We start from the raw sequence: 25670 nt of genomic DNA, 5'->3' as shown, positions 1-25670 counted from the left end.
AAGTTTGTGAAATACACTGTTCCTTGATTGATAGCAGCTGCAGAATATCTAGTAAGTGGGTTGGGTTTTGCTAGTTATTCCGGCCCCTGTCTGCCTGTTCTTCCTCTCCCTATCTCTGTTATTACAGGGGGAGGAACGAGGAAGGACCGGTAGGCAGAAGGGGCGGGAATAACTAGCAAAACCTGACCCACCTATTAGATATTCTGTAGCTGCTATCAATCAAATAACAGTGCATTTCGCAAACTTTACTTGCCTGTATTTCATAAACTATACATCCGATCTCACAAGTAAAGGTATGTATGGAATCAGCATGATAGCACCAGTATAGCACTGGCTTTAGTTTATACAGGAAAATCCTGGTGGTTGGTCCTCTTTAAGAGCTTTTGCACACTGGATACACATTAAAAGCTATAATAAACCAGTAAGCTCCCTCTAGTTATTTAAAGGGTCATTAAAACAGGCAAAAGCTTTTGAATGTGAAGAAATGTCAGAAGCTTTCATCAATAGTTGGAGGAGGAAAAGTCTTGGGTGTGGAGATCCCCAGTGACCGATAAAACAAAGGCTTACGAAAGTCAAATTTAGTTTATGGCCACCCCGTACAATGCTTTGGTCATCACAAGGTGTAACATAAAAAAATCACTCGGGGACCCAAATCCTAAACCAATGGCTGCCCAAACCGGGCACATTATGACCCAGACTATAAAACATTACGGTACTCATTCAAGTTCTCAGACACTTTATTAAATAGTTAAATAATATATTAATTTATAAAATAAGTAAAAAGCATTTCTGCCAACTCCTCATGAAAAAGTAGGAATTTCAAAGACTTAAGTTTTCAAAAAAGTGGAATAAAAACAAAAAAATAAAAATTAAAAAAAGGAAAAAACAAAAAACTAAGTATCCTTCAAAAAAACAAAACACATCCATGTAAAGAAAGGAGTAAAAAAACATGTACCATTCCAGGAAAGGCAGCAAATAAGGGTTCGTTTTTTTTGGTATTGTAAATTAGTTTTTGGGTTTGTTTTTTTTTTTCAAACATTTAAAATATTTTCGGGTTTGGGGTACCCAAATAGAACGAAATCGGGCTCATATAATTTGTAGAGTTTTTGTTTCCACTCTAGAGGTATCTTGGAAAACCAGTCCTCCTCCCAGCTACTCGCAGTCCTGTTCCTATAACTGGGAGGAAACTGGAAGAGTGAATCTAGGTTTAATTGTCTTAGAAGTAGAGAGGCGTCCTCGTCGAGGGTCTCCAACTTCCCTACAAAGTCGTAATCGATCTGACATGGGTGGCACAGGCGATACACTTGGCGCCAGTGCTCGTTGAAAGGTCTCTGCTCCTCGGTCCGGGCATCTAGAAGGTACTGTATAAATTGAGAAAACGATGGCTTTGCCCCAGAAGAGAAGGCTTCTCCGGCCGATAGAGGAACGTTGGTCCAGTTGGAAAAACGGGTCAATATGGGTATAGCAAAGCTCTTATAAAAGTCTTCATTTTCCAGCTCAAACTTACTCCGGAAAGCCGAGATGAGACGGACGAAAGGGTCGCGAACGAAGATAAATTTAGTGTACTTTTTTAACTTAATTTTCATCATATGTCTTGAGAACTTCCCATACCTTCTCCAGAACTTGTTAAAAGTGAGATGACTACTTGTATTGTGAACGTCCTCACGGGGAATCTCAAGAGGGTCCTGGTATGGAACTCCTTTTTTGTCTAAAAGGCTCTCGCTCAACACAATCATGACTCGTTTCCAATTGGTGCAAGCTACTTTCGGCACGGAGCAGTAAATTATTCCGTGTCGGTCGTCTACTATGAGATGATCCAGCTCTTTATTTGGAATGTCATCGAAATCAAAGTCCTTGGTTGGAAAATTAAAACTGGAATTGGCACAAAATTTGCGTAAATTCAATCTTCTTTCCTCCTGGATTAGTTCCTGATCTAAAAGGCCTTCCTCCAGTTTGGTCCTGGTGGACCAGTCATAGCCTCTTACATTTTCTTCAAAACTATTTGTTCCTCCTCGATTGGACAGTTTTCCCCCTTTTGTGCTCGGCACCTCATTTTTTGTTGCCTCAACGTTAAGAAAACTATCTAAAAACCTGTCCACGTCCGAAACATCATCTGTTTCTGGAGTTGAGAGGAAAGAAGGACGCTCAGCGCTTAGACGGGTTGGAGAAGACTTGGAGAAGGATGTGTGGTGGTTAAAATGTGCTGGGCCAACATTGTCCCAATAAACGATGATATAAAGGACCATAAAAGCCGAGCCGAGGACCAACAGCAAACAGAAGAGCCGTGACTTGGTCATTCTTCTCCAAATTATCTAGAAGCTTCTCAAATACACCTTGTACATTGGCTCCCCTAACGCCATGCTGAGTCAGCTCCGACAATCCTAAAACAAAGCAAAAAAATAAATAAAGATGAGGAAGTTAGGAGTTTCTTAAACGGGGTCAAAGACAAGTAAAGCCGAAAATACTTGACTCACACTTCCTGCTACTGGAAGAAGTTGGGAGGAGGGGGGTGCTCTTATAGTGTAACCATTATTTTCATTTTTTGTGCGGAGGGCTATGCGGGGCCCCATTACTCTACGCGGAGGGCTATGCGGGGCCCCATTACTCTACGCGGAGGGCTACGCGGGGCCCAATTACTCTACGCGGAGGGCTACGCGGGGCCCCATTACTCTACGCGGAGGGCTACGCGGGGCCCCATTACTCTACGCGGAGGGCTACGCGGGGCCCCATTACTCTACGCGGAGGGCTACGCGGGGCCCCATTACTCTACGCGGAGGGCTACGCGGGGCCCCATTACTCTACGCGGAGGGCTACGCGGGGCCCCATTACTCTACGCGGAGGGCTACGCGTGGGCCCCATTACTCTACGCGGAGGGCTACGCGGGGCCCCATTACTCTACGCGGAGGGCTACGCGGGGGCCACAACTTTGCCAAGTTTTTAATTTTGGCCCTGTTTGTATTCCAGTTTGACATCCCTGCACTAGAAAGATATTCACATACAAAATATAACTTATTCTTATGCATGCAAAGTGGGGAAATAGACCAACTCCAGGCAAGAAGAAAAAAAGAAGGAACTATCAGAGGGTGAAGAGGAATCTTGTGAAAATTAACAAGTAGGTCACCAACATAATGAAGTTTTAGTAACTGATAAATTCTTCAAAAGGGTTAACGAGATTAAGATAAGGCGCCATCACAATAAGGGGCTATCAATGAGAGCCCAAGGTAAGGTCTCCCATGGATTCTCCAGAAAGTAGTGTCTGGTGCATTGGAATTTGGTCCCCGAGCGCCCAGAGCCAATGCCCCATTATACACGTGGACATTCTGGAGTCTGGTCTGGAAAAGATGGGTGTTATCAAAAGAGATCTCCCCTTATAAAGACCCCCAGGAGAAGCAGACGCCGCGACATTCCGCTGTTTCCACTTAACATCTGAAATAAGAAAAAGCTCTGACGTCACCAGGGACCGGGAAGCCAAAGGGTTCAGCAAAACACCGCAATGATGGAATTAAGACAGAATGACGGGCCGGGGGGCCTGCAGTTAATACTAGGTGTACGTAAAAAGGGAGATTGCTATAGATATAAGTGGACACATGTTATCAAGTGGCACGTCAGGAAGTCGCCTGTCTGTATCCATAGCAATGTGGTATATAGCAGCCAGGTCTAGAAGCCAGCAACAAGTAGGAGGACCACGAGCGCTCCGAAAACAGATCAGCCAGCCTGGCCTTACACGTCACTGGTAGTAGTTCCCCCTATTAGTCAGAAATGTTCTTTCCTGACTAAAGCAATGAACACCTACAGTTTACCCATAGTAGTAAAACCTGTCTTGCACTATCGTGGCCTCGCCCCTCCAGGGACAGCGCAGAGTGGGGCCCCTCAACCGGCATCTCCCCCGGGAATGGTGAGGAGCGGGGGTCGTCCCCCCCCCCCATCAGCCTCACCCCCGGGAATGGTGAGGAGCGGGGGTCCCCCCCATCAGCCTCACCCCCGGGAATGGTGAGGAGCGGGACCCGCCCCCACCAGCCTCTCCCACAGGGGGACGGCAAGGAGAATGCCCCAGGGCCTCTTCCCTGGGGAACAGCGGGAAGCAGGCCCTCACTTCACCCGGGGACGGCGCGGAACGATCCCTCCAGCCTCACCCTAGGGTCGGCACAGAGTACGCTCCCTAGTCTCTTCTTCGGGCGGCACGGAACAAGCCTCTAATTTTCTACAAGAAATAGTAAGACCTCAATTCCCACTTCCCCGGTAGTCAAGAATGATCCCAAGAATGATACCCTCCCCCCCCCCCCTCCCCTCACCTTCACAACAGAGATTAAAGCCCACCATACACATTAGATTGCTGTAGGAAGAAGGTTGGTTTTCCATGAGAAAGCCACCGAGTGACATCTCGGCTGGTGGCTCATTTCTGGGAGACAATACAATCGGTAATCTGAAATTGGACCCGTTAGATTAATATCCACCACCCCAACAATACATTATCCAGGACCCCCATGAACAGACTGAGGGTGAGCTTGGTCGACATTAGTCTAATGTGAAAGGCAGTTTAACTCTAAAGGTGGCTTTACACACTGCAACATCGCAAACGACATCGCTGTAACGTCACCGGTTTTGTGATGTAATAGCGACCTCCCCAGCGACATTGCAGTGTGTGAAACCTATCAGCGACCTGGCCCCCGCTGTGAAGTTGTGATCGCTACAAATCATTCAGGACCATTCCTAGGTCCTTTGTTTCCCGCTGTGCAGCATGATCGCTAGAAAGATTCAGTGTGTAAAGGGGACTTTACAGCGACTTCCCTTTCAAAAAGCAGCTTTGACACGTCCCCAACAACCAGCTAGGTTGCTCTGCAGGTCCGGATCGCTGTTGCGTCGTTTGCCAGGTCTGCCTGTTTGACAGCTCACCAGAGACTTTGTAGCGATCCCGGCCAGGTTGAGATCGCAGGTTGGATCGCTAGAAAGTCTCAGTGTGTAAACCCAGCTTTAGTGTTCCATGAGTTTTGCAGTAGCAGGACAGTCACAGGTCTACAGGGGGAAGTCTCTAGAAGTCACTAGAAGTCTCCCATTAGGGGGCAGTGGCCAGAAATGTGGACATCTGTAGAGATGAGGCATCAGATTTGGGGCAGACACTTATCTAACTCCAGAGAAATAAAAGGACAAGTCAGAAGGAGGAACCAGCAGAGAATCTTATCTTCGGTGACAGCAGATAAGACTGAGCACACACAGGCTGGGTCCATCACTGGCCTTATCTCCACTAATTACTGCATCACAACATAAACTCACACCTGGGGCAACAATCGGAGGGTTAATGATCTACAGACATTCCTGCACTGTGTATACAGCAGCACAAAGGATAGAGTGCCAGTACAGCCAGCACTGGTGACCACGAGGGATCCAAGAGATCACCATCTGACATGATCCAAAAATATCTATAGCGTCCGCCCCAATATACAGCCGCCCTTACTTATATCTACAGTGTCCTCCCATATACAGCCCCCCTGCTTCAATCTATAGTGTCCTCCCATATACAGCCCCCCTGCTTCCATCTATAGTGTCCTCCCATATACAGCCCCCCTGCTTCCATCTATAATGTCCTCCCATATACAGCCCCCTGCTTCCATCTGTAGTGTCCTCCCATATACAGCGCCCCTGCTTCCATCTATAGTGTCCTCCCATATACAGCCCCCCTGCTTCCATCTGTAGTGTCCCCCCATATACAGCCCCCCTGCTTCCATCTATAGTGTCCTCCCATACATAGTCCCCCTGCTTCCATCTGTAGCGTCCTCCCATATACAGCCCCCTGCTTCCATCTGTAGTGTCCTCCCATATACAGCCCCCCTGCTTCCATCTGTAGTGTCCTCCCATATACAGCCCCCCTGCTTCCATCTATAGTGTCCTCCCATATACAGCCCCCCTGCTTCCATCTATAGTGTCCTCCCATATACAGCCCCCCTGCTTCCATCTATAATGTCCTCCCATATACAGCCCCCTGCTTCCATCTGTAGTGTCCTCCCATATACAGCCCCCTGCTTCCATCTGTAGTGTCCTCCCATATACAGCCCCCCTGCTTCCATCTATAGTGTCCTCCCATATACAGCCCCCCTGCTTCCATCTATAGTGTCCTCCCATATACATCCCCCCTGCTTCCATCTATAGTGTCCTCCCATATACAGCCCCCCTGCTTCCATCTATAGTGTCCTCCCATATACATCCCCCCTGCTTCCATCTATAGTGTCCTCCCATATACATCCCCCCTGCTTCCATCTATAGTGTCCTCCCATATACAGCCCCCCTGCTTCCATCTGTAGTGTCCTCCCATATACAGCCCCCCTGCTTCCATCTGTAGTGTCCTCCCATATACAGCCCCCTGCTTCCATCTGTAGTGTCCTCCCATATACAGCCCCCTGCTTCCATCTATAGTGTCCTCCCATATACAGCCCCCTGCTTCCATCTGTAGTGTCCTCCCATATACAGCCCCCCTGCTTCCATCTATAGTGTCCTCCCATATACAGCTCCCTGCTTCCATCTATAGTGTCCTCCCATATACAGCCCCCTGCTTCCATCTATAGTGTCCTCCCATATACAGCCCCCCTGCTTCCATCTGTAGCGTCCTCCCATATACAGTCCCCCTGCTTCCATCTGTAGTGTCCTCCCATATACAGCCCCCCTGCTTCCATCTGTAGTGTCCTCCCATATACAGCCCCCTGCTTCCATCTATAGTGTCCTCCCATATACAGCCCCCTGCTTCCATCTATAGTGTCCTCCCATATACAGCCCCCCTGCTTCCATCTGTAGTGTCCTCCCATATACAGCCCCCCTGCTTCCATCTGTAGTGTCCTCCCATATACAGCCCCCCTGCTTCCATCTGTAGTGTCCTCCCATATACAGCCCCCCTGCTTCCATCTGTAGTGTCCTCCCATATACAGCCCCCCTGCTTCCATCTGTAGTGTCCTCCCATATACAGCCCCCTGCTTCCATCTGTAGTGTCCTCCCATATACAGCCCCCTGCTTCCATCTGTAGTGTCCTCCCATATACAGCCCCCCTGCTTCCATCTGTAGTGTCCTCCCATATACAGCCCCCCTGCTTCCATCTGTAGTGTCCTCCCATACATAGTCCCCCTGCTTCCATCTGTAGCGTCCTCCCATATACAGCCCCCCTGCTTCCATCTGTAGCGTCCTCCCATATACAGCCCCCCTGCTTCCATCTGTAGCGTCCTCCCATATACAGCCCCCCTGCTTCCATCTGTAGTGTCCTCCCATATACAGCCCCCCTGCTTCCATCTGTAGTGTCCTCCCATATACAGCCCCCCTGCTTCCATCTGTAGTGTCCTCCCATACATAGTCCCCCTGCTTCCATCTGTAGCGTCCTCCCATATACAGCCCCCCTGCTTCCATCTGTAGTGTCCTCCCATATACAGCCCCCCTGCTTCCATCTGTAGTGTCCTCCCATATACAGCCCCCCTGCTTCCATCTGTAGTGTCCTCCCATATACAGCCCCCTGCTTACATCTATAGTGTCCTCCCATATACAGCCCCCCTGCTTCCATCTATAGTGTCCTCCCATATACAGCCCCCCTGCTTCCATCTGTAGTGTCCTCCCATATACAGCCCCCCTGCTTCCATCTGTAGTGTCCTCCCATATACAGCCCCCTGCTTCCATCTGTAGTGTCCTCCCATATAAAGCCCCCCCTGCTTCCATCTGTAGTGTCCTCCCATATACAGCCCCCTGCTTCCATCTGTAGTGTCCTCCCATATACAGCCCCCTGCTTCCATCTGTAGTGTCCTCCCATATACAGCCCCCCTGCTTCCATCTGTAGTGTCCTCCCATATACAGCCCCCTGCTTCCATCTGTAGTGTCCTCCCATATACAGCCCCCTGCTTCCATCTGTAGTGTCCTCCCATATACAGCCCCCTGCTTCCATCTGTAGTGTCCTCCCATATACAGCCCCCCTGCTTCCATCTGTAGTGTCCTCAAATATACAGCCCCCTGCTTCCATCTGTAGTGTCCTCCCATATACAGCCCCCCTGCTTCCATCCGTAGTGTCCTCCCATATATAGTCCCCCTGCTTCCATCTGTAGCGTCCTCCCATATACAGCCCCCCTGCTTCCATCTGTAGTGTCCTCCCATATACAGCGCCCCTGCTTCCATCTGTAGTGTCCTCCCATATACAGCGCCCCTGCTTCCATCTGTAGTGTCCTCCCATATACAGGGCCCCTGCTTCCATCTATAGTGTCCTCCCATATACAGTCCCCCTTCTTACATCTGTAGTGTCCTCCCATATACAGCGCCCCTGCTTCCATCTGTAGTGTCCTCCCATATACAGGGCCCCTGCTTCCATCTATAGTTCCCTCCCATATACAGTCCCCCTTCTTACATCTATAGTGTCCTCCCATATACAGTCCCCCTGCTTCCATCTATAGTGTCCTCCCATATACAGCCCCCTGCTTACATCTATAGTGTCCTCCCATATACAGTCCCCCTGCTTCCATCTGTAGTGTCCTCCCATATACAGTCCCCCTGCTTCCATCTGTAGTGTCCTCCCATATACAGCCCCCTGCTTCCATCTATAATGTCCTCCCATATACAGTCCCCCTGCTTCCATCTGTAGTGTCCTCCCATATACAGCCCCCTGCTTCCATCTATAATGTCCTCCCATATACAGTCCCCCTGCTTCCATCTGTAGTGTCCTCCCATATACAGCCCCCTGCTTCCATCTATAATGTCCTCCCATATACAGTCCCCCTGCTTCCATCTGTAGTGTCCTCCCATATACAGCCCCCTGCTTACATCTATAGTGTCCTCCCATATACAGTCCCCCTGCTTCCATCTGTAGTGTCCTCCCATATACAGTCCCCCTGCTTCCATCTGTAGTGTCCTCCCATATACAGCCCCCTGCTTACATCTATAGTGTCCTCCCATATACAGTCCCCCTGCTTCCATCTGTAGTGTCCTCCCATATACAGTCCCCCTGCTTACATCTATAGTGTCCTCCCATATAAAGTCCCCCTGCTTACATCTATAGTGTCCTCCCATATACAGTCCCCCTGCTTACATCTGTAGTGTCCTCCCATATACAGCCCCCCTGCTTACATCTATAGTGTCCTTCCATATACAGCCCCCCTGCTTCCATCTATAGTGTCCTCCCATATACAGCCCCCCTGCTTACATCTGTAGTGTGCCCCCATAAACAGTACCCCTAGTCATGCATATATCTATAGGACCCCCATATACAGACCCCCTAGAGATCTAGATTTATAGTGCCCTTATAAACAGTAGCCCTGGTGATGCATACAGCTATAGTGCACCCCATGTACAGCCCCCCTGGTGATGGAATCTATAGTACATCCCATATGCAGTCCCCCTGGAGATACATATATCTATAGTGCCCCCCATGTACAGCCCCCCTGGTGATGGAATCTATAGTACACCCCATATGCAGTCCCCCTGGAGATACATATATCTATAGTGCCCCCCATGTACAGCCCCCCTGGTGATGGATGCAGAGTTCTATAATACACCCCATATGCAGTGCCCCTGGTGATGCATATATCTATAGGACCCCCATATACAGTTCCCCCCCCATGAACAATTCCCCAGATGATGAATATATCAAAAGTCTCCCCCCCACCATATAGTCCCAATAGTGATGAATATATCATTAGTGCCACCCCAGAATGCATATATCTATAGTCCCCCTAGTGATGAATATATCTATAGTGCCACCCCAGTAATGCATATATCTACAGCCCCCCCCCCCCCCCATACAGCCCAACGGGTGCTGCAGATATCTATAGTGCATATATATATCTATAGTGCATATATATATCTATCTATAGCGCCCTCCCCGGTAATACAGATATCTACAGCCCCCCATACAGCCCAACGGGTGCTGCAGATATCTGTAGTGCATAATATATATATATAAATTATGCACTACAGATATCTGCAGCACCCGTTGGGCTGTATGGGGGGACTGTAGAAATCTGTATTACCGGGGAGGGCGCTATAGATATAGATATATATATATAGATATATATAGATATATTATCTATAGCGCCCTCCCCGGTAATACATATATCTATAGTCGCCCCATATACAGTCCCCCTGGTGATGCATATATCTATAGTCGCCCCATATACAGTCCCCCTGGTGAAGAATATATCTATAGTCCCCCCCCTATATACAGTCCCCCTGGTGATGAATAGATCTATAGTCCCCCCTATATACAGTCCCCCTGGTGATGAATAGATCTATAGTCCCCCCTATATACAGTCCCCCTGGTGAAGAATATATCTATAGTCCCCCCCCTATATACAGTCCCCCTGGTGATGAATAGATCTATAGTCCCCCCTATATACAGTCCCCCTGGTGATGAATAGATCTATAGTCCCCCCTATATACAGTCCTCCTGGTGATGAATATATCTATAGTCCCCCTGGTGATGAATATATCTATAGTCCCCCCTATATACAGTCCCCCTGGTGATGAATATATCTATAGTCCCCCTATATACAGTCCCCCTGGTGATGGATATATCTATAGTCCCCCCTATATACAGTCCCCCTGGTGATGAATATATCTATAATCCCCCCTATATACAGTCCCCCTGGTGATGAATATATCTATAGTCCCCCCTATATACAGTCCCCCTGGTGATGAATATATCTATAGTCCCCCCTATATACAGTCCCCCTGGTGATGAATATATCTATAGTCCCCCCTATATACAGTCCCCCTGGTGATGAATATATCTATAGTCCCCCCTATATACAGTCCCCCTGGTGATGAATATATCTATAGTCCCCCCTATATACAGTCCCCCTGGTGATGAATATATCTATAGTCCCCCCTATATACAGTCCCCCTGGTGATGAATATATCTATAGTCCCCCTCTATATACAGTCCCCCTGGTGATGAATATATCTATAGTCCCCTCTATATACAGTCCCCCTGGTGATGAATATATCTATAGTCCCCTCTATATACAGTCCCCCTGGTGATGAATATATCTATAGTCCCCCCTATATACAGTCCCCCTGGTGATGAATATATCTATAGTCCCCTCTATATACAGTCCCCCTGGTGATGAATATATCTATAGTCCCCCCGGTGATGAATATATCTATAGTGCTACCCCAGTAATGCATATATCTATAGCACCCTCATGTACAGCCCCCTGGTGATGCAGAGATCTATAGTCCCCCCCCCCCCCCCCCATATACAGTCCCCCTGGTTATACATATCCCTATAGTACCCCCATATACAGTCCCCCCGGTGATGAATATATCTATAGTGCTACCCCGGTAATGCATATATCTATAGCACCCTCATGTACAGCCCCCTGGTGATGCAGAGATCTATAGTCCCCCCCCCATATACAGCCCCCCTGGTTATACATATCCCTATAGTACCCCCATATACAGTTCCCCTGGTGATGCATATCCCAATAGCGCCCCCATATACAGTCACACAGTGCACACACTAATATCTCTTTGCAGCTCTCACATTTAACGCCTTCAGCGCTGGATAGAGGCGGATTTCTGCACTGTACCGCTAGCAGTGAGCTGTGAGCCAGCCTCCCGTGCCCAGGCCCCTGGAGAGAAGGGGGGAGCTGTGACTGCAGCCACGGGGGGGAGAACCGGCATCAATCCCGTTATACCGCACCTAAGCGCTCCGGAGGATGTCTCTCTATCGCGACACAGGCTCCATGTTATCGTCCTGCTGCACCTCGTCCCCGACATGAGCCACGAAACAGCGCATCCAGCTGGACAGGCGGCTCAGCCCGGAGTCCCAGCCCTCCACTCACAGCCTCCCCATCTCCTGACTGAGCCCCGCCCACAGCCCCAGGAAGGGAGGGGGAACTGCTCACGTGACCTGCACAGCGGGCGCCATGATTCTTGTGGTAACTGAGGGCGAATCTACACATAAGTACAATGTACACAGTGAACAGTGTAAAAACATCTGGAGCTATTCAGTATGGAGCATAATGATCACGTGTAGAAGTCTCCGCACTTACAGATCAGTGAGGTTATCAGGCCATGTGCGCACATGTGCTTTTTTCCTGCGTTTTGGCTGCGTTTAAAACTGCACTGTGTCATTGACAAAATGCATGCGTTGTACTTCCCCAGCAAAGTCTATGAGAAGTCAGAAAATTCCGTTCTCACGTTGCTTTTTTTCTAGGCAGCGTTTTGTTTGTCGAATATTTGTCAAAATCGTTGCGAAAAAAAGCAGCATGTCACTTTTTTTGCGTTTTGGATGCATTTTCCACCCATTGAAATGAATGAGGTGTCAAAACGCAACCAAAATGTTTACCTGTCTGTTTGTGTTGCATTTTGGATGCATTTTGGATGCGTTCTTGTCAACAAAAACGTAGGTCTCTATCTCTCTCTGTCGGTCAGGTCACTGTCTCCCTCCTTCATACTCACCGATCACGGGTGCGGCGCTGCACGGCATTCACACTACGGCGGCTTCTCCTGCTTTGAAAATGCCAGCCGCTCATTATTCCATCTCGTATTCCCTGCTTCCCCCGTCCACCGGCGCCCATAATTGGTTGCAGTCAGACACACGCCCACGCTGAGTGACATCTGTCTCACTGCAACCAATCACAGCCGCCGGTGGGCGGGTCTATATCGTGCAGTAAAATAAATAATTTAAAAAAAAACGGCGTGCAGTCCCCCAATTGATACCAGCCAAGATAAAGCCACACAGCTTCTGGCTGATATTCTCAGACTGGGGAGGCCTATTGTTTTTAGGCTGCCCCCAGCCTAAAAATATCAGCCAGCAGCCGCCTGGAATTGTCGCATCCGTTAGATGTGACAGCCCAGGACCTTACCCGGCTCTTCCCAAATTGCCCTGGTGCCGTGCCAATCGGGGTAATAAGGAGTTAATGGCAGCCCATAGCTGCCACTAAGTCCTAGGTTAATCATGGCAGGCGTCTATAAGACACCCCCCAGGATTACCTGTAAGTTAAAAAAAATAAATACATACACCCGAAAAATCCTTTATTTGGAATAAAAGACAAAAAAAGCCCCCTCTTTCACTACTTTATTAATCCCCAAATACCCCACCAGGTCCGGCGTAATCCACACGAGGTCCCATGACGTATCCAGCTCTGCTACATCGGAAACTGACAGGAGTGACCGTAGAACACCGCCGCTCGCTGTGAAGCTCCATGCAGCAACTGAAATGAGTCGCGCTGTCAGCGATGACGTCCCTCAGGTTACTCGCGGCCACCGCTGGATCCTTCAACTGTGACAGCAAATCACCTGAGTGACTGAAGTGATCAGTGGTGCCCCCACTCGGGTGATTTGCGGTCTCAGCTAGAGGACTTCAGCTGGCCGCAGGTAACCTTAGTGACGGCACCACTGATCGCACGATTTTTTTTGTCAAATCAAGAACACAGAATGCGGACATACCCTAATGGTCATCTGAGGAAGGTTCTGCAGGACTAAATGCAGGTGAGCAAATCATCAAGGTCCGCTGCTGGCAGCTCCCTGTGTAATTGCCGACCAATGACGTATATTAGTTTGCATCTCCCAAGTTTTCCCCCTTTTTAGATAAAGAAATGTAGAAGAAAATGAAAACTAAATGTTTACGTATTCAGTTTTGCCAGGCACAAACTTACAAGACTCCATAGGATTCAATGGGCGTCGTGGGACATTACTCTTTGGATTACGTCAGAACTTCTAGGATTCCTTTTTGAAGTAATAAATTGGTGAATGAGGGAGTCTTTATTCAAACAAACTTTTTTTCCCCAGTGTGTGTACATGTGATGGGTTAGTAATGGGGTGTCTGATAGACACCTCTCCATTACTAACCCCTGGGCTTGATGCCAGCTGTCAAATCACAGCCGACATCAACCCCAAAAGAATTACCCCAATTGCAACCGCACCAGGGTACTCGGAAAGAGCTTGGCACCATGCAAGAATTGGTGCATCTAATGAATGCACCACTTCTGTGGCGGCTGCAGGCTGCTATTTATAGGCTGGGAAGGATCACATAACAATGGGCCTTCCCAGCCTGATATTACCAGCCCCCAGCTGTCTGCTTTACCTTGGCTGGTAATCAAAAAAGGGGGGAACCCTCGGCGTGTTTTTAAGTTAGAATTGGTGCATCTAATGAATGCACCACTTCTGGGGTGGCTGCGGGCTGCTATTTATAGGCTGGGAAGGGCCACATAACAATGGGCCTTCCTAGCCTGAAAATACCAGACTCCAACTGTCTGCTTTACCTTGGCTGGTAATCAAAAATAGGGGGGACCCCACGGCGTGTTTTTACGTTATTTACTTAATTTACAAAAAGTAAAGGATTGCAGCCCCCAGCTGTCTGGTTTACCCATGCTGGTTATTAAAAATAAGGGGGATTCCACATCATTTTATTTTTTACATTTATTCCCTATCCATATTTGTTTGCAGGGCAATTGTCCTGCTCTTAACCCCATTTTTGATTCCTGTTGCAGCCCAATAGCCCTTCCTATGACTATTTCCCACCATCAACGTTCGGGTCCCCATTGACTTATAAGGGGGTTCAGGGTTTGGGGTCAAGTTCGAGTCCCGAACCCAACTTTTTTTTAATGCCCGACCGAACCCGGACATCCACGGGTCCGCTCATCCCTAACTAAAGCATAAAAAAGTTATGGATCCAGGGAGAAGTGGAGGGAAAATGCAAATCTGAAAGTTTCTGTTCATTGACCGCAAGCAGAGAGCTTGAAAAGGTTGAAAAAAATTGAAAACACACAAAATATTAAAAAAAGATAAACATCATATGCAAAAGGTAAAATAGACACGGGACAGCTCATCTTTTCAGGTTATTCTTTATCAGACATTACAGTTTTACATCATTCACAGGTTCTTGGGGGGATTGTTGTTGTTTTTATACAGTCTGGTCATTTTCTTCTTTTCTCGGGCCTTGATGGGTTTTTACTCGCTGGGTTTGTGTGCTGGTGACTTCCAGGAAATGCTGTTCTGGTTTTGCCTGGTGTGACTGGACCTGTGAAATGACAAAACATGATACGCGGGTGTGAACAAATACCAAAGAAACGTCAATTAAGTACCTATAGGTGGCGCTAGATGATGAGTGATGAGGAGAAATGGTCCTCCCTCGTCGCTCCCCACAGCCCGGACACAGCACCAGGACCCATTATAGTAATATGCTGCCCTATGGACCGGACACAGAGCACCAGGACCCATTATAGAAATGCACGGACCGAACACAGAGCACCAGGACCCATTATACAAACACACGGACTGAACACAGAGCACCAGGACCCATTATAGAAACGCGCTGCCCCACAGAGCGGACACAGAGCACCAGGACCCATTATAGAAACGCGCTGCCCCACAGACCGGACACAGAGCACCAGGACCCATTATAGAAACGCGCTGCCCCACAGAGCGGACACAGAGCACCAGGACCCATTATAGAAACGCGCTGCCCCACAGACCGCACACAGAGCACCAGGACCCATTGTAGAAACGCGCTGCCCCACAGACCGCACACAGAGCACCAGGACCCATTATAGAAACGCGCTGCCCCACAGACCGCACACAGAGAACCTGGACCCATTGTAGAAACGCGCTGCCCCACAGACCGCACACAGAGCACCAGGACCCATTGTAGAAACGCGCTGCCCCACAGACCGCACACAGAGCACCAGGACCCATTGTAGAAACGCGCTGCCCCACAGACCGCACATAGAGCACCAGGACCCATTGTAGAAACGCGCTGCCCCACAGACCGGACACAGAGCACCAGGACCCATTGTAGAAACGCGCTGCCCCACAGACCGAACACAGAGCACCAGGACCCATTATAGAAACGCGCTGCCCCACAGACCGCACATAGAGCACCAGGACCCATTGTAGAAACGCGCTGCCCCACAGACCGCACACAGAGCACCAGGACCCATTATAGAAACGCGCTGCCCCACAGACCGAACACAGAGCACCAGGACCCATTATAGAAACGCGCTGCCCCACAGACCGCACACAGAGCACCAGGACCCATTGTAGAAACGTGCTGCCCCACAGACCGCACACAGAGCACCAGGACCCATTGTAGAAACGCGCTGCCCCACAGACCGGACACAGAGCACCAGGACCCATTGTAGAAACGCGCTGCCCCACAGACCGCACACAGAGCACCAGGACCCATTGTAAAAACGCGCTGCCCCACAGACCGCACACAGAGCACCAGGACCCATTGTAGAAACGCGCTGCCCCACAGACCGCACACAGAGCACCAGGACCCATTGTAGAAACGCGCTGCCCCACAGACCGCACACAGAGAACCTGGACCCATTGTAGAAACGCGCTGCCCCACAGACCGGACATAGAGCACCAGGACCCATTATAGAAATGCTCTGCCCCACAGACCGGACATAGAGCACCAGGACCCATTATAGAAATACGCTGCCCCACAGACCGGACACAGAGCACCAGGACCCATTGTAGAAACGCGCGGACCGGACACAGACCGGACATAGAGCACCAGGACCCATTATAGAAATACGCTGCCCCACAGACCGGACACAGAGCACCAGGACCCATTATAGAAACGCCCGGACCGGACACAGAGCACCAGGACCCATTATAGAAACGCACGGACCGGACACAGAGCACCAGGACCCATTATATCTATATGCTGCCCCACGAACCAGACACATGTCGCGGGCAGAGGAGGGGACGCTGCGCTCTCCCACTGCTCGGGTCCGGCCGCTGCTGCTGCGGCTGCTGCTGCTCGGTGGTGGCTCGAGCGGTGGGCCGGATCCCGGGGACTCGAGCGGCGCTCCTCTCCCGTGAGTGAAAAGGGGATTTGATTGGATTGTGGGGATTTATTGTCCGTGACGCCACCCACGGTTGTGGTGATATTGGTGACACCACCGCTGCTCTAGACGGGGATCCCGGGAGCGGTGACAGGGAGCAGCTTTGTTGTTAGTTCTCCCCTCCGTGGGTAGGGGGGTTGGTTGTCCCGGGGCCCGGTGATGGGGTAGGGATGGATGACAGGCGGGTTACGGGGTCTGGCGAGGTGCAGGGTCATGGGGGCAGCGCTGTGCTGCACGACACGGTGGTACTCACTCAGCCAATGATGAGGACACAGTTCTCGGTAAAACACACGGCTGGATGGACGGGTCCCACAGACGGCTGCAGTGTTGTTTCTCCCGGCAGGTTGATGGTGACTGCCTTTCCCTGCACCTGTGTACTGTAAATGGTTCCAATGGCTTCCCACCGGTAACCCGCTCCCCAGCTTGGATATGGGCTGGAGGAGCCCCTTTTGCCCACAGGCTCTGGCCCTGGGAACTTTAGCCTTGGCAGTGACTGTGTTTCCCTCTCTCGGTTGGACGGTTGCCTTCTGTCGGGACTTGGCTGTTGGGAAACCCAGGAGGTTCCCTTCGCTAACGAATTTGGCAAATTCACGGCGACTCCTAGCCTTGCCGGGGTCCGTAAGCCCCAGCCAGATGGTGCTGACTTCTCTTTGCGTACCGGTCCGGTACCGCCGGGCCACTGCCCGTCCACGGTCCTTACGGTAGACTCCGATAGGCCACTCCTGCAGACGGTCACCACCGTCTGCCAACCTTGCTGATCCGTTCGGGCCACACACCCGGACCAACTTCAGTCTGCTCTACTACCACTTCACTTCCTCTCACTTCCACTCTCAAACTGATCTGCCTGCTTTTCCCGTCTCCAGGACTGTGAACTCCTCGGTGGGCGGGTCCAACCGCCTGGCCCACCCCCTGGTGTGGACATCAGCCCCTGGAGGAAGGCAACAAGGGTTTTTGTCTGACTTCGGTGTGCCTGACCGGGAGTGTGGGGTGTGTAGGTGTTGTTCTCTGTGGCCCTTGGCTTGTCAGCAGGACCCATTACACAAACGCACGGACCGGACACAGAGCACCAAAACCCATTACACAAACGCACGGACCGGACACAGAGCACCAGGACCCATTACACAAACGCACGGACCGGACACAGAGCACCAAAACCCATTACACAAACGCACGGACCGGACACAGAGCACCAGGACCCATTATAGAAACGCACGGACCGGACACAGAGCACCAGGACCCATTACACAAACGCATGGACCGCACACAGAGCACCAGGACCCATTGTAGAAACGCGCTACCCCCACAGACCGGACATAGAGCACCAGGACCCATTGTAGAAACGCGCTATCCCCACAGACCGGACATAGAGCACCAGGAAACGCGCTGCCCCACAGACCGAACACAGAGCACCAGGACCCATTATATCCATATGCTGCCCCACGAACCAGACACAGAGCACCAGGACCCATTATACAAACGCACGGACTGGACACAGAGCACCAGGACCCATTATAGAAACGCGCTGCCCCACAGACCGGACAAAAAGCACCAGGACCCATTACACAAACGCACGGACTGGACACAGAGCACCAGGACCCATTATAGAAACGCGCTGCCCCACAGACCGGACAAAAAGCACCAGGACCCATTACACAAACGCACGGACCAGACACAGAGCACCAGGACCCATTATAGAAACGCACGGACCGGATACAGAGCACCAGGACCCATTACACAAACGCACGGACTGGACACAGAGCACCAGGACCCATTATAGAAACGCGCTGCCCCACAGACCGGACAAAAAGCACCAGGACCCATTACACAAACGCACGGACTGGACACAGAGCACCAGGACCCATTATAGAAACGCGCTGCCCCACAGACCGGACAAAAAGCACCAGGACCCATTACACAAACGCACGGACCGGACACAGAGCACCAGGACCCATTGTAGAAACGCGCTGCCCCACAGACCGGACATAGAGCACCAGGACCCACTATAGAAACGCGCTGCCCCACAGACCGAACACAGAGCATCAGGACCCATTATATCCATATGCTGCCCCACAAACCAGACACAGAGCACCAGGACCCATTATACAAACGCACGGACCGGACACAGAGCACCAAAACCCATTATACAAACACACGGACCGGAAACAGAGCACCAGGACCCTTTGTAGAAACGCGCTGCACCACAGACCGGACAAAAAGCACCAGGGCCCATTATAGCCACGTGCCAGTGCACACAGAGCTGCAGACGGGATTGTCCGGGGTTTTAGTTCAGCCATCTGATCCCAGCCTTATTTACATGCTGCTTATCCATTTTAAAAAGATCAATCACCTGATATCATAATGCAAACTGTGTACATTAGATACTGAGGTAAAAAACTCATCAAGTACTCAACATATGGCCTTCAGATCAGAGCTGGATCCAACTTAGGCTATGTGCACACGGTGCGTTTTTCTCGGCGTTTTTGCGCGTTTTTCGGGTGCGTTTTTGGCCTCAAAACTGCATGACTTTGCTTCCCCAGCAAAGTCTATGAGTTTTCATTTTTGCTGTCCCCACACAGCGTTTTTTTTCAGCTGCGTTTTTGTGGTGACCACAAAAACGCAGCATGTCAATTATTCCCGCGTTTTTCACTGCGCTTTTCATCCATTGAGTTCAATGGGATGTTGAAAGACGCAATGAGAAACGCAAATAGCTGCGTTTTGGTGCGTTTCTAAGACCAAAAACGCAGCTATAAGCGCAGGAGGTGGGTAGTAAAGTGACGTGTACAGGAAGAGGATTCCTTCTGTCAGTATAGACAGAAGCATGAATCCTCCCGGTACCGTCACCGCCGCATCCACCTCCCGTCCTGTGCATGTATGCTGCCGTGCGACGCCATGTACAGGCAGGAGGTGGAAGCGGCTGCGAAAACAAAAGTTAACAGTAGAATAAAAAAAAAAAAAGTTATACTCACCTGTCTGCAGCCTCGCGGTGCCATGCCCGCTCCCAGCTCCTGTCACGGTATCGCCGCTCCCGCTCCGGCTGTGTGCAGTCTCCCCGGGGCAGGACCTTGCTTGCAGGACCTGGCGATGGATCACCTGATGCAGTCACCTGACGCATCAGCTGATCGAGTCTCGGGCTGACGCGGGCGCCCGGCCGGTATCAGCGGATGCGTCAGGAGACTTCATCCCTGATTACCGGCAGCTGCTGCAGCGATCGGACGGGATCAGACTCCCGCCCCATCGCTCCAGGAGCTGCCGGTAATCAGCACATAAGTGAGTATTATTTTTTTTTTTTTTTCTACTGATGCATCTGCTGATTGTATAATCGGCTTTTATACAATCAGCTGATGTGTGATGGGATTCACATCCTTTAACCTGACACATCATCTGATCGCTTTACCTTCCAGCAAACCGATCAGATGATATTGGATCCTGATTGGACGGCGCGGGACCCTGACCCAGGATTACTGCGGAGGGGGGTTCTTTATTTCAATAAAGATGGAGTCACTAATTGTGTTGTGTTTTATTTCTAATAAAAATATTTTTCTGTGTTGTGTTTTTTTTTTATCTTTACTAGAAATTCATGGTGGCCATGTCTAATATTGGCGTGACACCATGAATTTCGGGCTTAGGGCTAGCTGATAATATACAGCTAGCCCTAACTCCATTATTACCTGGCTAGCCACCCGGCATCAGGGCAGCCGGAAGAGTTGGATACAGCGCCAGAAGATGGCGCTTCTATGAAAGCGCCATTTTCTGGGGTGGCTGCGGGACTGCAATTCACAGCGGGGGTGCCCAGAAAGCATGGGCACCCTGCACTGTGGATTCCAATCCCCAGCTGCCTAGTTGTACCCGGCTGGACTCAAAAATGGGGCGAAGCTCACGTCATTTTTTTTTTTAAATTATTTCATGAAATTCATGAAATAATTAAAAAAAAAAGGGCTTCCCTATATTTTTGGTTCCCAGCCGGGTACAAATAGGCAGCTGGGGGTTGGGGGCAGCCCGTACCTGCCTGCTGTACCCGGCTAGCATACAAAAATATGGCGAAGCCCACGTCATTTTTTTTTTTTTTGGGGGGGCAAAGAAATCCTGCATACAGTCCTGGAAGGAGGATGCTGAGCCTTGTAGTTCGACAGCTGCTGTCTGCTCTCCTGCATACACTATTGGATGGAGGATGCTGAGCCTTGTAGTTCGACAGCTGCTGTCCTGCATACACTATTGGATCGAGGATGCTGAGCCTTGTAGTTCTGCAGCTGTCTGCTCTTCTGCATACACTAGTGGAGAATGAAGAACACATTGAAGAAGGAAATGACATCAGACCTTTTTTTTTTTTGTTCACTGATAAAAAACGCATAAGGACGCAGTGAGCAAAAACGCAGCAAAACGCAGCAAAAAACGCACCAAATCGCGGCAAAACGCGTGCGTTTTTTGCCGCGTTTTTTCGACGCAGGTGCGTTTTTGTGCGTTTTTAGCGGCCAAAAACGCACAAAAACGCAGCGTCAAAAAAACGCAGCGTGTGCACATAGCCTTATGCTGTTCACCCCCCCCCCACCCCCCCCCCCCCCTGTTAAATGGAGCAGTTAATCAGTGACAGCTGCAGTTAGGCCTCCTTCACACATCCGTACAAAACACAAACGTTTTGCACAGTCCTTGGTGAAGGTACGTATGTGTGTCCGTGTGTGTGTTCTACGTGTGCTGTCCCTGTCCTAGCCGGGTAACATCCGGATAGCACACAGACAGCATGAGCTGGTATACTTACCTGTCCCTGGCGCTGCTGTTACTTCCAGGTCTACTGTGAATGCAGTGAATATTCATGAGCATAATGAGCAGGCCAGGAAGTAACAGCAGCGCCAGAGACAGCAGCGCCGGAGACAGGTAAGTATAAAAATTCTTTATGTTACCTGTGTTTTCTCCGGTACATGTCACACTGATGTCACACGGATCACATCAGTGTGTGGTCCGTGTGACACCCGTGCTGCTGGTAGAAAATGGACACGTCGCCGTGTGGAGCACACAGACACACACATATGCTCCATACGGACACATTGTCCCTATCAAAACATGGACGTGTGCGCAAACTCATTGATTTTAATAGGTTACGTTTGTCCGTGTCTCCAATACGTGGTGTGAAAATGAACGTCACCTGTACCGGAGACATGTACGTGTGAAGGAGGCCTTTAGTTGCGTGACCAATCAATAAAAGCAACAGTTACATAGTTACATAGGTTGAAAAAAGACCTAGGTCCATCTAGTTCAACCTTCCTCCACCAGTTATACATTTTGTCATTAAGTCATTTATAACCAACAATGTTGTGTGTACTGAGGAAATCATCCAGCCCTGATATCAAGCTGTTATAGTATCTGCCATTACTACCTCTTGTGGTCGGTATTCCACAGTCTGACTGCTCTAACTGTAAAGAAACCTTTCCTATTTAGCTGCCGGAATCGCTTTTCTTCCATTCGCAGTGAATGCCCCCTGGTCCTTAGTATTGTCTTTGGAAGAAATAAGTCATGTGCCAGTCCTTTATATTGACCACACATGTATTTATACATATAAATGAGATCTCCTCTGAGACGTCTTTTTTCTAAGCTAAACAAATCCAGCTTTTCCAACCTCTCATCATACGGGCGGCCTCCATTCCTTGCAATAATCTAATTGCTGCCTTTGAACTGACTCTAATTTCTGAATATCCTTTTAAAATGTAGAGCCCAAAACTGGATCCCATATTCCAGATGTGCCTTACAAGTGATTTATAGAGGGGTAACAATACGTTGGGATCACGGGATCTAATCTCTCTTTTTATACACCCTAAAATCTTGTTTGCTTTAGCAGCTGCTGCCTGACATTGAGTGCTGCTGCTCAGCCTATTTGTAATGAGAATACCCAAGTCCTTCTCCTGTTCTGTAGTCCCGAGTTTACTTCCATTTAATGTATACGCAGCTATAGGATTACTCCGTCCTAGGTGCATTACTCTACACTTATCAACATTAAATCTCATTTGCCAAGTATCTGCCCATTCTGACATCTTATCCAGATCTTTTTGTAATATTATACTATCAAGGTCAGTTTTTAATATCCTACATAGTTTGGTGTCATCAGCAAAGACTGACACTGTACTATCAATCCCATCCACAAGGTCATTAATAAAGAGAGTAAAAAGAATTGGTCCTAGCACAGATCCCTGCGGCCCCCACTGCTGACTATAGCCCATTTAGAGAATGTACCATTTATGACTACTCTTTGTTTCCTATCTTTTAGGCAGTTCCTTACCCAATAGAGCAATCCCACGCCAGAGTTTTTCTGGGCACTCATTGGTCCCTCTCTCCCCTCACATTGGAGGGGTTGCCATGGCAGCTACTAAAGACCCCCATTGTCACCATTTTTGTGCTCCAGTGATTAGCACTAAGGAGAGATTTACACGTTGCGACATCGCTACCGATATATCATCGGGGACACGTCGTTAGTGACGCACATCCGGCGTCGGTAGCGACATCGCAACGTATAAATCCTAGGTGCGACGATGAACGAGCACAAAAGCGTTCAATATTGCTGATCTGTGTAACGTCGTTCATTTCCATAATGTCGGTTCGGCCGCAGGTACGATGTTGTTTGTCGCTCCTGCGGCAGCATACATCGCTATGTGTAAACCCGGAGGAGCGACAAACATCTCCTTACCTGCGTCCCGACGACAATGCGGAAGAAAGAAGGTGGGCGGGATGTTTTGTCCTGCTCATCTCCGCCCCTCCGCTTCTGTTGGCCAGCCGCTTAGTGACGTCGCGGTGACGCCGAACGCACCTCCCCCTTGAATGAGTGATTGTTCGGCGGTCACCGCGACGTCGCCGACCAGGTATGTGCGCGTGAAGCTGCCGTAGCGATAATGTTCGCTACGGCAGCGATCACCGGATATCACATGTGCGATGGGGGCGGGTGCTATCGCGCTTGACATCGCTAGCCGATGCTAGTGATGTCGCAACGTGTAAAGTACTCCTAAGACTAAAGCGCTGGAGTATTTAGTACAAGTGATAAAATAATTGGCCAAAAAATTAGAAAAAAAAATAAAATAAAAAATGTTTAATCAGCCTCTCTTTTTCCCGATTAATAACGAAAGCATAAAAATGAAGAAGAAAAAAAAATCGCCTGTTCCTTTAAGGGTTAATAATGTATATAGATTATATTGTGACGTGAAGTGTTTCTTGACCCTGAGCTCGGACTTTCTACCCTTATTATTTTCTCGGAGTGTTTATTATATGCATCACATAATGAAGTCGGGTGAAAGAACTTTAAGCCGCTTAACCCTGGAAACATCTGTGATCTTCATAATAGCCGGGGATTTCTCTACCTGTGTGATCAAATATTCATAGCCCCACGTTGTTTTTTTTTGGGGGGGTTTTTTAGTCGATTGACGTCACAGATCACTTAAGAGATTACCAGTACGGTGAATGCTATAGAGCCCGGTTGGAGCAGATTTGTACATGCGGTACCCATTGTGCCATGATCTTAATATTTAAAGGGTAACCCTTGATTTCATTTTTTTCCCATAAATCCATAGTACAAGTGAAGAAAATAAACTTTATCCGATCGCCTTCTTTCACGCTCAGAGTAAAATCTGTAAAAATGTGTATTCAGTGAAAACAGATCTAGGAGATGACAGTTGGTGCTTTTAAGATTCTATGTAGAGGGGAAGGAAGGAGCCAAGGACTGAAACAGACATTCTGCTGCAAGTTCTCCTCAAACCACAGTTATATTTTAAAGAAGTCATCCACGACTATAATACATCCATAATATCCACTCTATCGAGGCATTCCAGCCGGAAGGGAGGCAGCGACTACGCGACAAATCTTGTCTTTGGAGGACACATTAAACATGGCTACTGCTGTGACTTTAAAAATAGGCGTTTACTTTTTCACCCTCTATGATGAAGCTGTGTTTTGATTGGCCGGGGTCATAGAGGGGTTCCTGTGATATATGCCCAGTTGGTCGAAAGGTTAAATTTGGATATTGGGTGCTCCTTAGTGCCAGGGGGTATACAGTTAGGTCCAGAAATATTTGGACAGTGACACAATTTTCACGAGTTGGGCTCTGCATGCCACCACATTGGATTTGAAATGAAACCTCTACAACAGAATTCAAGTGCAGATTGTAACGTTTAATTTGAAGATTTGAACAAAAATATCTGATAGAAATTGTAGGAATTGTACACATTTGTTTACAAACACTCCACATTTTAGGAGGTCAAAAGTAATTGGACAAATAAACCAAACCCAAACAAAATATTTTTATTTTCAATATTTTGTTGCGAATCCTTTGGAGGCAATCACTGCCTTAAGTCTGGAACCCATGGACATCACCAAACGCTGGGTTTCCTCCTTCTTAATGCTTTGCCAGGCCTTTACAGCCGCAGCCTTCAGGTCTTGCTTGTTTGTGGGTCTTTCCGTCTTAAGTCTGGATTTGAGCAAGTAAAATGCATGCTCAATTGGGTTAAGATCAAGTGATTGACTTGGCCATTGCAGAATGTTCCACTTTTTTGCACTCATGAACTCCTGGGTAGCTTTGGCTGTATGCTTGGGGTCATTGTCCATCTGTACTATGAAGCGCCGTCCGATCAACTTTGCGGCATTTGGCTGAATCTGGGCTGAAAGTATATCCCGGTACACTTCAGAATTCATCCGGCTACTCTTGTCTGCTGTTATGTCATCAATAAACACAAGTGACTCAGTGCCATTGAAAGCCATGCATGCCCATGCCATCACGTTGCCTCCACCATGTTTTACAGAGGATGTGGTGTGCCTTGGATCATGTGCCGTTCCCTTTCTTCTCCAAACTTTTTTCTTCCCATCATTCTGGTACAGGTTGATCTTTGTCTC

At 49.1% G+C, this 25670-nt stretch overlaps 2 protein-coding genes across 2 annotated transcripts in view; both read right to left on the bottom strand.

Moving 5' to 3' along the window:
* Positions 1–719: 719 nt before the first annotated feature.
* CHST12 (carbohydrate sulfotransferase 12) lies at positions 720–11799 on the bottom strand. Its single transcript, XM_075319206.1, has 2 exons — positions 11654–11799; positions 720–2381 (listed from the first exon to the last, which is right to left on the bottom strand). The coding sequence occupies exon 2, from the start codon at positions 2295–2297 to the stop codon at positions 1032–1034; it is 1266 nt and encodes a 421-aa protein (XP_075175321.1). The 5' UTR covers positions 2298–2381; positions 11654–11799; the 3' UTR covers positions 720–1031.
* A 3021-nt stretch (positions 11800–14820) lies between these two features.
* LOC142246178 (kinesin-like protein KIF19) overlaps positions 14821–25670 on the bottom strand; it is a 76151-nt gene continuing 65301 nt past the window's right edge. The window contains exon 20 of the mRNA XM_075319205.1: positions 14821–14977. Within this exon, the coding sequence (XP_075175320.1) occupies positions 14874–14977 (104 nt within the window). The 3' untranslated portion in view covers positions 14821–14873. The remainder of the gene's footprint in view (positions 14978–25670) is intronic.

This window comes from Anomaloglossus baeobatrachus, chromosome 7, assembly GCF_048569485.1.
Source record: "Anomaloglossus baeobatrachus isolate aAnoBae1 chromosome 7, aAnoBae1.hap1, whole genome shotgun sequence".
Classification (NCBI taxonomy): Eukaryota; Metazoa; Chordata; class Amphibia; order Anura; family Aromobatidae; genus Anomaloglossus; species Anomaloglossus baeobatrachus.
The sequence above is the reverse complement of the archived record's forward strand: the minus strand, read 5'-3'. Positions and strand labels throughout refer to the sequence as shown.

Coding starts and splice junctions, on each gene's coding strand:
- CHST12 (XM_075319206.1), bottom strand. CDS start 2,297: ATGACCAAGTCACGGCTCTTCTGTTTGCTGTTGGTCCTCGGCTCGGCT.